The sequence below is a fragment of the Portunus trituberculatus genome, chromosome 50 (genome assembly GCF_017591435.1).
Source record: "Portunus trituberculatus isolate SZX2019 chromosome 50, ASM1759143v1, whole genome shotgun sequence".
NCBI classification, from domain to species: Eukaryota; Metazoa; Arthropoda; class Malacostraca; order Decapoda; family Portunidae; genus Portunus; species Portunus trituberculatus.
Window position 1 is genome coordinate 29059096 of NC_059304.1, and position 16509 is coordinate 29075604.

A 16509-nucleotide genomic window follows, 5' to 3' on the forward strand; every position below is an offset into this window, starting at 1 on the left:
CGTATAAATTCCTTCTTTATTTTATGAATTTTAGATATAAAAAAAAATTTTTTTTGCCAAATTCGTCCGGGTATATACGAAATCCGAGTATTTGGGGTCCGACTTAGTGAGGTATTACTGTATATGTAACAAAAATTAAATAATAATAATAATAAAAATAATAATAATAATAATGAAGACAGCAACACTATATTAGTATTAATAATACTAAGAGCAAAAGTTTAATAATAGTAGTAGTAGTAATAATAATAATAATAATAATAATAATAATAATAATAATAATAATAATAATAATAATAATAATCATTAAATAATAATGAGCAAGAGTATTGAGATGATTAAATATGATAGAGAGATAAGAGAGAAGAGAGAGAGAGAGAGAGAGAGAGAGAGAGAGAGAGAGAGAGAGAGAGAGAGAGAGAGAGAGAGAGAGAGAGAGAGAGAGAGAGAGAGAGAGAGACTTGCTGGCAAGTACAGGGTGTGGGGCAATAATAGGAGGCACAGAACCTTAAAAAAACTTGTCGCCTGTGCCAGGTAATTATGATTTGCTCAGGAGGCAGAGGGAGAGCATGATGTTTCCATGCAAGAAAGACACGTCCTGGGAGGTAGCTCTCCTGTTGGTGAACCCGCTGACGTCACTAGCCCCAGCTCTTTCCCCTTAGAGCTGAGCGTAGGTCGACCTTCTATTCTATGGGCCTTGGATACAACAAGGGAAGATGTTGGGTGAGGCTGCATATGTACGAGTATATGAACAATACATGTACAGTGCTTTACGTACATTATCGTCGCTATTACACACCAACTAACTGAATTATTGTACGTACAGCATTAATAAGTGACGCCAGAGACCCCGTGATGTAGCGAAAAATCTGCAGATCGTATCTACGAGTATGTATAAAAACCGCGAAACAGTGAAGCCGCAAGAGTCGAACCGAGAAATAGCGAGGGAACACTGTATACAGAAAGTTCTCGTTAGACGTAGTTCTTTATCCGGTAAATTCACAGTTAAGGTATTTGAAAATTACTACCCTCAATTCGATATATGGTAAGAAAAATTCAGATATGGTATCCGCTTATGTCATCTGAGAGGGCCTACAGCAGGAGAGCAGGGGTGATGATGTCATCCACGCCATACCTCCCCGAACCTCACAGTACTGACTTAAACTTGACCACCCTTGGAGCTTGTTATCTCTTCCCCTCCTCCCCCTTTTTTTCTTAACTACATTACATATTACTTACATGCATTACTAATTAGATGAATAAATGGAATATTAAAGGGTCTATTGTAAACACAAATATATTCATAATAATTATGGCAAACATTTAAAGCCTACTACCAGCAGCGAACCATGCAACAACTGATAAAGAGCACATATGGGCCTGGCAAGCACAACATCAAGGAATGGTGGAAGTCGTATAACATCAAGCACACCTTAGATAACATCAAGTCATCTTGGGACGAAGTGAAGACATCTACCATGAACTTGGCATGGAATAAAGTATAGCCAGAATGCGCACATGACTTCCCAGGCTTCGCTGAAGATGACATTAGTGCAATCAGAAATGACATAGTAAATCTGTGCCATAGAGCTGGCTTCGATGAAGTTGATGATGATGATGTCCAAGATCTTTTGGAAAACCATGCTGAACCTCTCTCAAATGATGAACTTATAGAGCAAGACAAGGCATCACAGGAGGCAGAAAAAGAGGGAGACGAGGAAGAAGAACTTGTGCGTGGCCTGGACATCAAAATTTTTAGAGAATGTCTCAGTGGTATCGAAAAAGCTCTGGATACCCTGAAGGAGCTTGACCCAAATTCTGCCAGGAGTACCAAAGTGGCTCATGACGTAAAGAAAATCATCAAGATTTATCAAGAAATCTATGATGAAAGAACAAGAAAAACCAAACAGTCTCCATCTACGATGACACCTTATCCTCGTCTGCACACTCAGCAGAAGATGTGTAAGGGCTGAAATCCCTACTGTCCCTTAGCCTCTGGAAGAACATCATCTGATAGAATACATGGTGAGTGAAAGGTAAATAAAAACATTTAGTTTATTTCTTTTGCGCAGTACTTTACATTTTTTTTTTTTAATGACTATTTTCATGTATTTCCATTTCTGTATGGGTGACTTTTGACGTGCTGGAACGCATTCCCTATTATTACATGTTATAATGGGTTCAGTATATGGTAATTTCAATTTGTGGTAAGATTTTCAGGAAGGCATATGTACCATATAATGAGGATGTATATATATATATATATATATATATATATATATATATATATATATATATATATATATATATATATATATATATATATATACACACACACACACACATATATATATATATATATATATATATATATATATATATATATATATATATATATATATATATATATATATACAGGGTGTTTCATGAGTTGTGGTAATTACTCAGGGATATGATAGTTTGGGTGATGCTGAGTAAAGGATACTCTATACACATATAGTGGTTTTTGCTTTGTTTTATAAAAAATGGTAAATGAAAATTAAGTGTGGCGAGCGGCCGAGTATGTGTTGCGGGGACCACTCTCTCAGGCAGGACACAACATGTGCGGCGATATGTCTCTAGAGAAACATTAATTGAAAGTATACACTATGGGACTTGAAATCTTTAGAAAGGCTGCATCTAAAATGCTTCAATAATTTCATTAACATTTAGAATACAGTACAATCATGGCAAATAATCGTGGACCATGTCAGCACTTTATTCACCCAACATCCTCCCAAAAGACTACATGGCAACTCAACGCAAACATCAGTGTCGTGCCTGTGAGCGAAGTTTAATCCTCCACGCTACATACTGTAAGATGCCATTTACTTACAGTAACATAGAGTATTCTGATATGACAGTTGTCAGCTGATCAACACTTCTCTACCCGTTGTGGTGAGTTGCCACTTAGCTTAATTGTATTTCATTATGATCTCACTGCTTAGATAGCTACTTTAAAGCCTTTCAATCCCATTACAAAGCAGAGAAAAATGTATTCCCGCAATTACTAATCATCCATTTTATTACTCACAGGGCTTATGTCGTAGATTTCTTAGTGAGGCAAACTGTTAATACAGCCTCCTGTCACACACAAAAGAGAGAGAGAGAGAGAGAGAGAGAGAGAGAGAGAGAGAGAGAGAGAGAGAGAGAGAGAGAGAGAGAGAGAGAGAGCAACTGGCTGTAATGATTTTGATGCAGTTAAAATTTCTCTCTACAGGCAAAGCACAGCATGCCATGCTCTACAGACAGGCATAATCATGCCACACAGTTCGTGTCCCGCCTGAGAGAGCGGTCCCCGCAACACATACCTGGCCGCTCGCCATACTTAATTTTCATTTACCATTTTTGATAAAACAAAGCAAAAACCACTATATGTGTATAGCGTATTTTTTACTCAGCATCATCCAAACTATCATATCCCTGAGTAAGTACTACAACTCGTGAGACACCCTGTATATATATATATATATATATATATATATATATATATATATATATATATATATATATATATATATATATACAGGCAACCCCCGTTTAACGAAGGGGTTACGTTCCTAAAAAACACTTCGTTAAGCGAAACTTCGTTAAGCAAACCGATTATAACAAGTTTAACCCCTGATTTGAACTTCCATTGAGAGTAAGCAAAGCGAGAGTGCATCATAGTACAGTAAAATGTTTAATGAAAGTAAAAATTATGAAGTTAAACATTTAGGTAGTTTAATTTAAGTCATTATAATGTACACTAATGTATGTATGTACGTAACTTTATAATGTTGATGATCTTAACTTTATGAAGGGAGGGAGAGTGAAACGGGAAATACACTAACCGGCAACCTGTGGAATGTAAACAAAGTGCGCATCATGGTACTGCATACAAAACTTATGTACCACATTTCCACAAGGCTTTCCATTTTATACATTGTAGGGTCACGAGTTCTGGTGGTTCTTTTAGCTTGCAAGGAAGATGAGGTCTCACTAACCTTCTTAATAGAGTCTCTTGACTTGAAAAAAGTAGACAGAAGATGGAGTCAAAGCCATGGTGGGAAGCAATGTTATTAGTTTTCTGGCCTTTCTCTTGTCTGTGAATAATACCCAGCTTCACTTCGAGAGTAAGACACTTCCTGGTCTTCTAAGGAACGTTAGGCCACATTGCAGGGTGTTTTGGTAGTAAGTTGAACAAAGGAAGATGAGCTGCTGGTGACCCGTTATGTTTTGACTGGGCAGTGAGTGGTGCATGTGATCTTGATATTGATCTTGATGCTACAGGTGACACAGAATTTCTTCTGAGTCAGGCCTTTGTATCGGCAGAGCCTGTGTTGTCCACGAGAGGCTTGATCTTGATCTTTATTCTACAGGTGTCTCAGGATTTCTCCTGAGACAGGCCTTAGTACCAGCAGCTCCTGATGTATTCAAAACCCTGTCAGCTTGCATGATACAGTGGGGGTTTCAAATCTGGAAAAAAATCACCCGGATAAAACTTCGTTAAAGCGAGTTTGGTGTTCGTTAAACGAGCAGATGGTAGTAAATTGAAACCTTCATTATAGCGAAATTTCGTTGTGTGAACCTTCGTTAAACGGGGGTTGCCTGTATATATATATATATATATATATATATATATATATATATATATATATATATATATATATATATATATATAGCGAAATTTCGTTGTGTGAACCTTCTTTAAACGGGGGTTGCCTGCATATATATATATATATATATATATATATATATATATATATATATATATATATATATATATATATATAGTAAAACCTCGCTGATTTAACGTCTCTAGGGACAAACAATTCGGGAGACGACCAAAAAATTTGTCAATATATCGACCCAGGGGACGAATGATATTTCGGGGGACGAACACGGTTAAACGGCTAGCCGGCAGGCGAGCCGCTTGTGTGATAGCTAACCCCTCTATCACACAACAACAAAACAAAATATAAGCACAAAAGAAAATAGAAACAGGAACATACAAAAAATATTACATAACATACTCTCCGTGCCACCACGATTTTCTCCTGTTTTTCCCGGGCATGGTGATGTTACCGGCGCGCTCTACTGTAGCTTCCTCGGCGTTATCCTCGCTGCTCTGGTGGCTCTCAGTGTTGCTGTCATCATCATCCTGGCCAAGTCCAGGTACTGCAGATTGTGGCACATCCATCGCAGCTGTTTCCTCGCTCGCCTGGCAAGGAACACCGCCCTACTGCCTGTTCCTCTCACACTGAGCATCACCTCCGAGGGTCAAAGGAACTTCCTGGCCACATGCCTTTAACTTCCCTTCTTGAAAGTCCAAACTTGCTCCTAGATGCGTGAGGAAGTCAATCCCCAGCAGGCAAGGGTCTTCCAAGGCAGAGACAAAGACCGGCAATCTTTCCATGTTTCCCACGCCAATGTTCACTATAACGGGGCACCACATAGCGCCACTGACTTGTGACGCTACACAGCTGTTGTGTAGCTCTGGCACGCTGCGCACATCCAAAGTCTTCTCTCATGACTGTCTTCTCGGATCTTGTCTGTCTTCCTCCCCATCCTCCTCTCCTCCATTCCATCATGCCATCAACATCCAGTCTCTCAAGTAAATAACTTTTTCTTTTTTATTCATTTTATTATCATGTTGATAGCATTTAGTTAAGTAAAACAATTTAGGCTTTTTATAATTATTTCATTCATGTCATGCATACATTACAGGTTTTTTTTAATGGGTTTTATGGACAAAAGTATGATTTTTTTTTTGGTCTGGAACAGATTAATGGTATTTCAATACATTCTTATGGGAAAAATCGGGTGACGAACAGGATTTAGGAACGAATTATGGTCGTGAGCTGAGTTTTTACTGTATATAAATATACATACAGGCAACCCTCACTTAATGAACGGGTTACATTCCTAAAAAAACGTTCGTTTAATTTTCGTTTAACCAATTATAACAAGTTTAACCCCTGACTTGAACTTCCATTGAGAGTAAACAAAGCGAGAGTGCATCATAGTACACTAAAAGGTTTAATAAAAGTAAAACTTATGAAGTTAAACGTTTAAGCAGTTTAATTTAAGTCATTATAATGTACACTAATCTATGTATGTAAGTAACTTTATAATCTTGATGATGTTAAATTTATGAAGGGAGGGAGAGTGGAGCGAGAAAGACACTAACCGGCAACCTGTGGAATGTAAACAAAGGGCACATCATTGTACTGCATATAAAACTTATTTCCACAAGGCTTTCCATTTTATCCATTGCAGTGTCACAAGTTCAGGTGGTTCTTTTAGCTTGCAAGGAAGATACGGTCTCACCAGCCTTCTTAATAGAGTCTGCTGATTTGAAAATAGTAAAAAGTACATGGAGTCAAGCCATGGTGGTAAGCAGTGCTATTAGTTTTCTCGCCTCTCTTGTGTCTGTGAATAATATCCAGTTTCATTTCGAGCGTAAGAGACTTCCTGGTCTTCTTAGCAACGCTAGGTGACATTGCAAGGTGTTTTGGTGGCATGTTGATCGAGGGAAGTTTTGAACAAGGGGGATTGAGTGGTGCATGACAAGAGGCGCTGGTGTATTCAAAAGCCTGTTGGCTTGCATGATACGGCGGGGCTTTCAAACTTGGAAAAAAATTACCTGGTTAAAATTTCATTAAAGCGACTTTCGTGTTCGTTAAATGAGCAGATGGTAGTAAAAGGAAACGTTTGTTGTAGCGAAATTTCGTTGTGTGAACCTTCGTTAAGCCTGTGTGTATATATATATATATATATATATATATATATATATATATATATATATATATATATATATATATATATATATATATATATATATATATATATATATATATATATATATATATATATATATATATATATATATATATATATATATATATATATATATACACTCAACCCTCGATTTGCCGGACTAAAAGGGGAAGGCTTGTCCGGGAATGGCAAATGTCCGGCAATGGAAAATGTCCGGGGTCTACCCCTTGCCGGACTTTACCCTATACAGGTTGAACCCGCTTTAACGGCACGCGATTTACGAATCCCGTGTTTAACGGCAAAAATTTCCGGTGGGAACATAGTGTTGTCTTTAACGGCATTTCGGCACCTGCACCAGCTGTACCAGGAAGTTGGAAAATAAATCAGACGTTTTTTGTTCAGAAAAACAAAACTGAGGGAGAAGAAAGAGACTTTGCACCAGATGTGGAAGACAAGAGAAAGAAAAATAAAAGAAAGGCAGGATCAGGAAGAATAGAAGTAACAGGAGGTGCCGAGGCAAAGGCAAAACCTCCGACGACCATCATCATCATCATCATCATCATCTCACCACGTGGGGCCGTAACACATGCCAATGCCGCCGACACACATCTGTACTGTTTTTTTTATTAGCATTTACCTTACTGTAGATATATTGATGGTAGATATCTGATCCCGTGTGGTCTAGTGGCGGCTTCAGTAGTTTCGTCTACTCAGAATCAGACACGACTTCCATACTCGAGTCATGTGACCTGAGATGTTCACCACTAGGGCCTGGTTGAGGAGAGGTGGTAGTGGTGGTGGTGGCAGTGGTGGTAGTGGCGGTGGCAGTGGTGGTAGTGGCGGTGGCAGTGTTGGCAGTGGTGGTAGTGGCGGTGGCAGTGGCGGTGGCAGTGGTGTCAGGCTTGCTCACTTTGAAGAACTCTTTTATCAAAGTCTGTCTGCCAGACTCGTGTTGCATACGAATGATTTTAGATCGAAGCAGGCGAAGTTGATCATAGTGAATCTGGATGTCTTGCCGAGAGCAATCTTCAACAAACTTAAGTAAGACATCAGCACATTCACGAACGACGCTCATCTTTACTGTAGGTTTCACCTCACCTGAGTCACTATCCTCACTGTCGCTCTCCTCACCCGTCACAGCCGCTACTATTTGTTCAGTGTTGAGAATTTCATTTCCTTGTGTTTGATCATTTTCTTCCAACCACTCATCCACGTCATCCACTGTTACTTCCTCTTCCCCAGACTTTTTCAGTAGCTGGTGAAAGTCTGTAGCCTCGAAGCCTTCAAAATCGGCGCAGTAATCTTCATCCTTCATAAGTTTCTTCCAGGCATTAGTAAATGTTGTGTGTTTCATTTCTCTCCAGGCCTCATACATGTTATAAATAGCAGCTCTTATGTTGTAGTTTTTTATGTTAGCCAACGTTCTCTTGCCTCTAGTATCCTCAACTGCACCATCCTCTGTCTCCAGCACAACCAACACGTCATCCAGGTATTTACGTAGGTAAATCCTCTTGAACGCACTTATAACTCCTTGATCCATAGGCTGGATCAAGGAGGTAGTGTTCTTGGGCAGAAACATAGCTTTTATCTTCCCGTCAGCACTTTTTAACACATCTGAGGAAGGGTGGGCGGGAGCATTGTCAAGCAATATTAAAGCCTTCACGTCATCCGGTCTTATTTTGAGCACTTTCTCTTGATAGTTTTTCACTTCCGGAACTAAGTGATGTTGAAAATAATCAGTAAAGATATGAGAGTTGAACCATGCCTTAGATGAGTTATAATAATGGACAGGTAACTTGTCCATAATATCCTTGAGAGCCCGGGGTTTAGCTGCCTTCCCCACGACTGTCAACTTAAGCCTATGAGTACCAGACGCATTTCCTCCGGCAAAGCACTGATAGGCGTTCCTTACTCACCTTCTTTCCTTTCACTTTCTTTTCATGCATCCCAGCCTGAGTGTTTCTTGGTAAGGCCCGCCACATCATACCAGTTTCATCAACATTATATATTTGTGACATGGATAAATCTTCATCATTAATAAGTTTCATCAACTCATCACGGAAAGGTTCAATCATTTCAGCATCGGCACTTTCAGCCTCACCTGTCACAGCCAGATTGCGGATGCCATGGCGCCTGCGGAAGCGCCAGAGCCACCCATCACTGGCCTTGAACTCAATACCCATGTGGGCAGCAAGCTTAGCAGCACTAGCGGCCAACTCCACTCCCTCACTTCCACCCCACATGCACGCTCCTGGGTATACCACTTGTACACTGCCAAATCAAGTTCAACACATTTCGGTCTTTCATATGCTTTCTAGTTGCATCACCCTTTCCCGACACAGCAAATTTAACTGCATAATTTTCTAACTTTCCTCTAGCTTTTTTTATGTCCGAAACTGTCTGTTTTTTCACCCCATACAGCTCGCAGACTTGGGCAACACTCATTCCTCCATCTATTTTACGTAAAAGTTCCAGTTTTTGCGACACAGAAAGGTGCACAGGTTTAGCTGTACGCTTGGTTACTTTCTTTGGTGGGTTTTTGGGTGGCATCGTTGTGAAGAAGAGGTGTATCCACGACAAGCACGTAAGCACAACACTCGTGTGACGCGGCAGACTTGTTTACAGTCCAGTACTAGACGTGTATGTCCGCCCGCGCTGCCATCTATAGTGCCCGATTTGCGAACTTTGTCTGGCGCGGTAGTTTGAAATCGACTTGTCCCGGACTTTTTTTTTTTTCCCCACAGACTCTTGTCCGGCAAATCCGAAATCCGGCAAATGGAGGTCCGGCAAATCGAGGGTTGAGTGTATATATATATATATATATATATATACAGGCAACCCTCGCTTAACAAAGGGGTTACGTTCCTAAAAAAACACTTCGTTATGCAAAACTTCGTTAAGGGAACCGATTATAACAAGTTTAACCCCTGATTTTAACTTCCATTGCGAGTAAGCAAAGCGAGAGTGCATCTGTTACGAGAACGTGCTGAGTAGCTGTTGGAATAGTGCATCAATAGTTAATTATCTGCTCGGTACGGAGTAAGCAAGTAATCAGAGCGCCAAGCGAGGCGACCACGACACTGAGGGCTGGACGCTGGGCAGTTCACCAACCACCACTGACAGGCTCACCACCACCTCTTGCCCTGTCCCTCGCCAAGGCCCACGTGTCGCTCACCACCGGCTTCCCTCGATGTCTGCCGCCCTTACCAGTCTGGCGGCCCTTCTTGTCATCGCGTGGACCCAACACACACCACTCATCACCACAGCCCAGCGGCCCCCTGCTTTAGTGCTTCGTGTCAAGTGACTCGTGGTGTATTGTAAATAAATTCCAGTTACGGGAACATCCTGCTTTCACTTACCACCATAACGTTACATGGTGCCCTGAGTGAGCCTTCGTCACCATCATGGCACGAACGTCTCTACCACCACAAGGACCACTGCTACTAACGGCTGAAGGTTGGAAGAAGTTTAAGTTTGAATGGGAAAACTACTTGGAGGGTGCAGAACTCACCGAGAAGTCGTCACGAGTGAAAGCTGCTTACTTCTTGTTGTTTTGTGGAGCTGCTGCTCAGGAACGGTACAAATCGTTTACTTGGGTACAAGAAAACGACAAGCATGACATTGACAAGATCCTGAGGAAGTTTGAGGAGGAGTTGATGCCGACTGAAAATAGGTGTATTGAGAGATTTGTGTTCAACACTCGGCAACAACAAGGTGAACCAGTGGCCGAGTTTGTTGCGGCCTTGCGACGTCTCGCTTCCACTTGTCAGTTTGAAAAGATGACGCCTGAAAATATCAACGAAGAGCTCATCCTCGGCAAGTTGGTGTGTGGTTTACCAGACAGTGCAGTGTGTCATTGCTTGTTGGAGGAAGGTAACAATTTGACCTTGGACAAGGCCATCACCATAGTTCAGTGTGCCAAGCAAGTGGCTCAACACTCGCGTGTTCTCAAAGGGGAAAATGTGGAACAGTGTACAGTGTCTACAAAAGTGTCTGTAGTAAAACAGTCTGTGATGACACCTCTCCATGAGTCCTCGGCGCCTCACTCTGGGACTCAGTGTCCGAACTGTGGGGGAGACAGGCACTCCTTTACGTTTTGTCCCGCCCGTGGGAGGCAGTGTTTCAGTTGTGGGAAGTGGAATCACTTCAGCAGTGTTTGTCGGGGTCGATGGCCGAGGGATTATGCGTCACCACGAAAAACAAACTGGGTCAATGCCATCAACAGCATCGGTCGGCTGGACGCCGCCACTTGTGAGTATCAGCTGGATAAGAAGAGTGTTCAGTTCTTAGTTGATTGTGGAGCTGAAGTCAATGTTATGCCAGTGAACATTTACAAAGCCACCACAGGTGATAGCATGATGACAAAGGTGAACCCCACCCACGCAGCAGTTCTCAGAGGCTACGAAGGTTCGGTTGTCCCCACATATGGAACTGTGAAGCTTCGTCTCCACAACGCCCCACGCAAGCCACTGATTTTGTTCTATATTGCAGAACGGTCTTCAGGTGCTCCTGCGGAGCCAATTATGGGCTTGAACACCAGCCTTGAATTAGGGTTGATCACACTTAACCTGGACGTCCAGCTGCAATCTACAAGGAAGAGTGTGTGTGTAATCAGCAACATGATAGTCACACCAAGAAAGAAATGGAAAGAAATTAAGGACGTAACTGAAGAGTTTCCGGATGTGTTTGACTCCACAACTGTAGGCGACTTAGGAGTGACACATCACATCAAGTTGAAGCCCGACGTGCACCCGGTAGTCCACGCTCAACGACGCGTACAAGAACCGATACATGAAAAAGTTAGAGCTCATCTGGATGAACTGGTGAAAAAAGAGGTCATCACACCGGTAAACGAGGCTACTGATTGGATAGGTTCGCCAGTTATTGTTCTCAAGAAAAATGGTTCTGTTCGATTATGTTTGGATGTAAAGGAGCTTAACGCTGCGATTTGCAGGGAGCACTACACCATACCCACTGAACAGGAAGTATCGTCACGCCTGGCAGGTGCCCGCGTGTTTTCACTGTTTGATACACGGCAAGGCTTCCACCATATTCGCCTCGATTACGAATCCAGTTTACTGTGCACCTTTAACACACCTTTAACACTGTCGTGCATTCCACGAGCGCTGTCGCAGTAAAAATATTAGACTTAACAGCGCTAAAGTTCAATTCAAGACTCGTGATATAATCTACATGGGTCACAGACTCACGCCACAAGGAATGAGTCCGGATCCCTCGAAGATTACAGCTATCAGGGACATGCCACCGCTGCAGGATGTGTCACAACTGCGTGGATTTCTCAGCACTGTAGCGTATTTAGCGAGATACCTACCCCGTTTGTCAGCTGTGGCAGAACCTCTTCGTGCTCTACAGAAAAAGAATAAGGAGTTTCAGTGGTCTCCAGCATTACAGAAGACTTTTGAAGAAATTAAGAAGCTCATTACGACAGCCCCAGTACTGCAACACTATGATCCGCGGCTGCCTGTCACACTTCAGTGTGACGCTTCAGGCTACGGACTGGGAGCAGCCATACTGCAAGAAGGAAAGCCTGTCGTGTACGCATCCCGCTCCTTGACATCCGCTGAGAAGAACTACGCACAGATAGAAAAGGAGATGCTCGCCATTGTGTTTGCTACTCAACGCTTCGATCAACTCGTTTACAGCCTACCAGTAATTCAAGTCCAGACGGACCATAAGCCTCTGGAGAGCATCCTATGTCGCCCTATCAACAATGCTCCCAACAAGCATCTGCAGAGTATGATGCTCAAACTACAACGTTACAACCTGGACACTCACTACGTCTCAGGAAAACAACAGTACCCATAGCCCATACACTGAGCCGGCAACTGCCAAGTTGCACTGAAAAACAGCAGTCAGTTTTTACCATCAGTTTAGAACAACACAAGTTAGCACTTGATTTAGCAGTAACACCAGCATCCCTTCTAGATCTGCAGAATGAGACTGCTAACGACGAGGAACTTCAGGCTGTAATTTCAGCTATTCAGTCGGGCAAGTGGGATTCTACCATAGTGGAAGATTTTAGGCCGTCCAAGAATGAGCTCACCACGCAAAATGGGCTCGTTTTCAAGGGGGCAAAATTAGTTATACCTTGGGGAGCTCGGCACAAGATTCTAGGCAGTTTACATACCACACACTGTGGTATAGAAGCCACCAGACGTAGAGCCTGGGATCTGTATTTTTGGCCACGTATGAATCAACACGTGAACGATCTCGTGAAGGGCTGCTCCATCTGCGCCGCAGTCCAGCCATCACAGCAGCGTGAACCATTATTATCTCACAAGAGTCCCAAAACTCCGTGGACAAAGGTGGGCATGGATATCTTTGAATTTAGAGGCAGACACTATTTTATTATGACAGACTACTCCACTAACTGGTTTGAGGTTTCAGACATGCATCGGATCACTACACACGCTCTGATTGACCAGTGCCGGTTTCAGTTTGGTGGGCACAGCGTCCCCTTGACAGTCGTGGCGGACAGTGGAACACAGTTTCGGTCGGCTGAGTTTGCGAGGTTTGCCAGGGAATGGAATTTTGAGATCGTTTTATCTAGTCCGCATTATCATCAATCTAATGGGAAAGCGGAAAATGCAGTCAAGACAGTAAAACGCATCTTGCAGAAGTGCCATTTAGGCAACCAAGATCCTATGCTAGCAATCCTGGAATGGCGAAACACACCCAGTGAACAAACAGGCGTGTCCCCAGCTCAACGCTTGTTCGCCCGTCACTGCCGCACACATCTACCAGTGAGTCAGGAGCTGTTGTTACCAAGAGCAGATATTGAAGGACGCGCATATGATAAACATCAACAGGCAAGGAAAATACAGGCGGAATACTATAATCGTACTACTAAACCCTTACCACCATTACCTACAGGAAGCCAGGTAGCACTTCAAGTACCAGGCAGCACGTCGTGGGTACTGGGAACGGTAATCCGATCGTTGCCGTACCGCTCTTATGAAGTGGAATCAGGAGGCGGGTGTTACAGGAGAAACAGGAGGCATCTACGTCCCACATTAGTTCCACCAGCAACCCCGCCTGCTTCTCACCTGCATAGTAATCTTTGTCCCAGACGCCTCTCATTCGACATGGACAGCATAGGGGAGACGATAGAACAGCATCACGGCAGCGGGGAACAGATGATGTCACCGAAAACTGAATCTGTGGCACAGGATCTGCCTCCAGCTGCACCTCCACGCAGATCATCACGCATAAGCAGCCCCCCAGAGCGATACACGGCCTGCTAACTATTTCATGTCTATGTATAATCTCTATCGATGTAACTCGTAGTATATCGTTTAATATAAATTTTTACTTTGTAGAGAGGGAGGGATGTTACGAGAACGTGCTGAGTAGCTGTTGGAATAGTGCATCAATAGTTAATTATCTGCTCGGTACGGAGTAAGCAAGTAATCGGAGCGCCAAGCGAGGCGACCACGACACTGAGGGCTGGACGCTGGGCAGTTCACCAACCACCACTGACAGGCTCACCACCACCTCTTGCCCTGTCCCTCGCCAAGGCCCACGTGTCGCTCACCACCAGCTTCCCTCACTGTCTGCCGCCCTTACCAGTCTGGCGGCCCTTCTTGTCATCGCGTGGACCCAACACACCCCACTCACCACCACAGCCCAGCGGCCCCCTGCTTTAGTGCTTCGTGTCAAGTGACTCGTGGTGTATTGTAAATAAATTCCAGTTACGGGAACATCCTGCTTTCACTTACCACCATAACGTTACAGCATCATAGTACAATAAAAGGGTTAACCCGTACAGCGTCAGAGACGTACGAGATACGTCGGCTACTCTGAGCAAACCGGGCGTCAGAGACGTATGAGATACGTCGGCGAGCTTCCTTGTGTTTTCGGAGGTATTGCGGCCTCAAAACCTACCAGTATACTGCCATCATGCACTGTAGATATTGCTCATGCTGCCTCTTCGTCCCTGCTAACATGAATGCTTCCTGTATTTATTTATTACATATCTGAACTTTAGCAGTTTCTGCTGCCTTCAGCTCGGTGTAGTGGTAAACTGACACCTCAACTCCACTAATATGAACGCAGCGTAATTTCCATTACTTACTTTCACCATTTCAGATGTTTTTGGTAACTGTTATATTGTGGTAGTGAAAACTTTGTATGACATAAATAAGAATTTTCCAATCGCTTTGTTATAAGGAAAAACAAGTCCATATTACTCAGAAGATACATGCACCACGAAGGCAACACTCCCTCGTGATATCTCGTGTCTATTTTTAGCCACAAACACTCCCAAACAGCAAAACATGACATATTGTTTTCTTTCAACTCAGGAACGATATTATGCATGTGTCCAACTCAGGGATCGACTGGTGAGAAACGAGGAAGCAAATAAACTATAGTCACATAAGGCTTTGCTAAGTCGCTAACCTTAGCGCAAAACATCTCGCACCAATTAATACCACTTCCAGTCATTTCTGGGAGGAATGACTGTCATTTTCATTTGTTTCACATCATTTAAGACTGGTTTAGCAAAAAAAAAAAAAAATCCATGATGTGGCCAGCACTGGCAAAATCACAAAGTCTCAGATCTGCTGACACTGTACGGGTTAATGAAAGTAAAAATTATGAAGTTAAACATTTAGGTAATTTAATTTAAGTCATTATAATGTACACTAATGTATGTATGTACGTAACTTTATAATGTTGATGATCTTAACTTTATGAAGGGAGGGAGAGTGAAACGGAAAATACACTAACCGGCAACCTATGGAATGTAAACAAAGTGCGCATCATGGTACCGCATACAAAACTTATGTACCACATTTCCACAAGGCTTTCCATTTTATCCATTGTAGAGTCACGAGTTCAGGTGGTTCTTTTAGCTTTCAAGGAAGATGCGGTCTCACCAGCCTTCTTAACCCGTAAACTGCGGCATTCACATTCAGAGGGTGTCTCCTGGTGCGGCTAAATCAGCGAACGATTGACTTTCACTGAAAGATATATACTTTATAAAGATGTGTCACAGATACTTCATTTCACAATTCTGTAACTCAAAATTTACTGTAGCTACCATATTTCTAAGTATTTTTCGCCACAAAAATGGATTTCTGGCAGGATCTAGAGGCATTGTGGAGAGCGGGATGGGAGGGGGGAGGTAGGGGGAGGAGGCAGGGAGGATACACACAGACCGCTTATTGCCACTGTTCGTCGACGGGACAGTGTTTTCAACGCTCGAATGTCTCTCTCTCTCTCTCTCTCTCTCTCTCTCTCTCTCTCTCTCTCTCTCTCTCTCTCTCTCTCTTGCTTGCTTCAAGAGAAATAAATGATAAAACAAAAGTATTTTATTTCTATAATGGCAATTTCCGTATAAGTAATATTCTTTCCATTATTCTGACACTAATATTTTGAATCGCAAATGAAGTAAATGGCATCAAAGTATATTGAGTAAACAACATACATATGGAATGGATAAATTGGTTAAGTAAAATGCATATGCACTGGTTATTGTTCTAGCCCCTATTGTTTTACATTTTTTCTCTCTCTCTCTCTCTCTCTCTCTCTCTCTCTCTCTCTCTCTCTCTCTCTCTCTCTCTCTCTCTCTCTCACACTTTGTTCAAAATAAATAAGTGAAACTAAAATACTACTCTTTTGCTTGGTTCACAATAAATAAAGTAACGAAATATTAGTTCCGTGTAAGCCACAATAACATACATA

General features: G+C 42.4%; 3 protein-coding genes across 3 annotated transcripts; 2 read left to right on the forward strand and 1 right to left on the reverse strand.

The window, feature by feature from the left end:
* Positions 1–1056: 1056 nt before the first annotated feature.
* Positions 1057–9351, reverse strand: LOC123499949 (tigger transposable element-derived protein 7-like). The gene is made up of 4 exons (XM_045248481.1): positions 9221–9351; positions 8789–9072; positions 7712–8517; positions 1057–1092 (listed from the first exon to the last, which is right to left on the reverse strand). Exons 1-4 carry the CDS (start codon positions 9349–9351, stop codon positions 1057–1059), a joined length of 1257 nt encoding a protein of 418 aa, XP_045104416.1.
* An 854-nt stretch (positions 9352–10205) lies between these two features.
* On the forward strand, positions 10206–11939 carry LOC123499950. Its single transcript, XM_045248482.1, has one exon. The coding sequence runs from the start codon at positions 10206–10208 to the stop codon at positions 11937–11939; it is 1734 nt and encodes a 577-aa protein (XP_045104417.1).
* Positions 11940–13010: 1071 nt separating this feature from the next.
* Positions 13011–14066, forward strand: LOC123499952 (uncharacterized protein K02A2.6-like). Its single transcript, XM_045248483.1, has one exon. It carries the CDS (start codon positions 13011–13013, stop codon positions 14064–14066), a length of 1056 nt encoding a protein of 351 aa, XP_045104418.1.
* The last annotated feature ends 2443 nt before the right edge of the window (positions 14067–16509 follow it).

Bases quoted from the DNA above. Each gene is read 5' to 3' on its own strand.
- LOC123499949 (XM_045248481.1), bottom strand. From the start codon at position 9,351: ATGCCACCCAAAAACCCACCAAAGAAAGTAACCAAGCGTACAGCTAAA. The intron at 9,073-9,220 runs GTATGGGGTGAA...TTGATTTGGCAG, and splicing joins GTTGCCCAAGTCTGCGAGCT to TGTACAAGTGGTATACCCAG. The intron at 8,518-8,788 runs GTATGATGTGGC...AACATCACTTAG, and splicing joins ATATAATGTTGATGAAACTG to TTCCGGAAGTGAAAAACTAT.
- LOC123499950 (XM_045248482.1), top strand. From the start codon at position 10,206: ATGGCACGAACGTCTCTACCACCACAAGGACCACTGCTACTAACGGCT.
- LOC123499952 (XM_045248483.1), top strand. From the start codon at position 13,011: ATGAATCAACACGTGAACGATCTCGTGAAGGGCTGCTCCATCTGCGCC.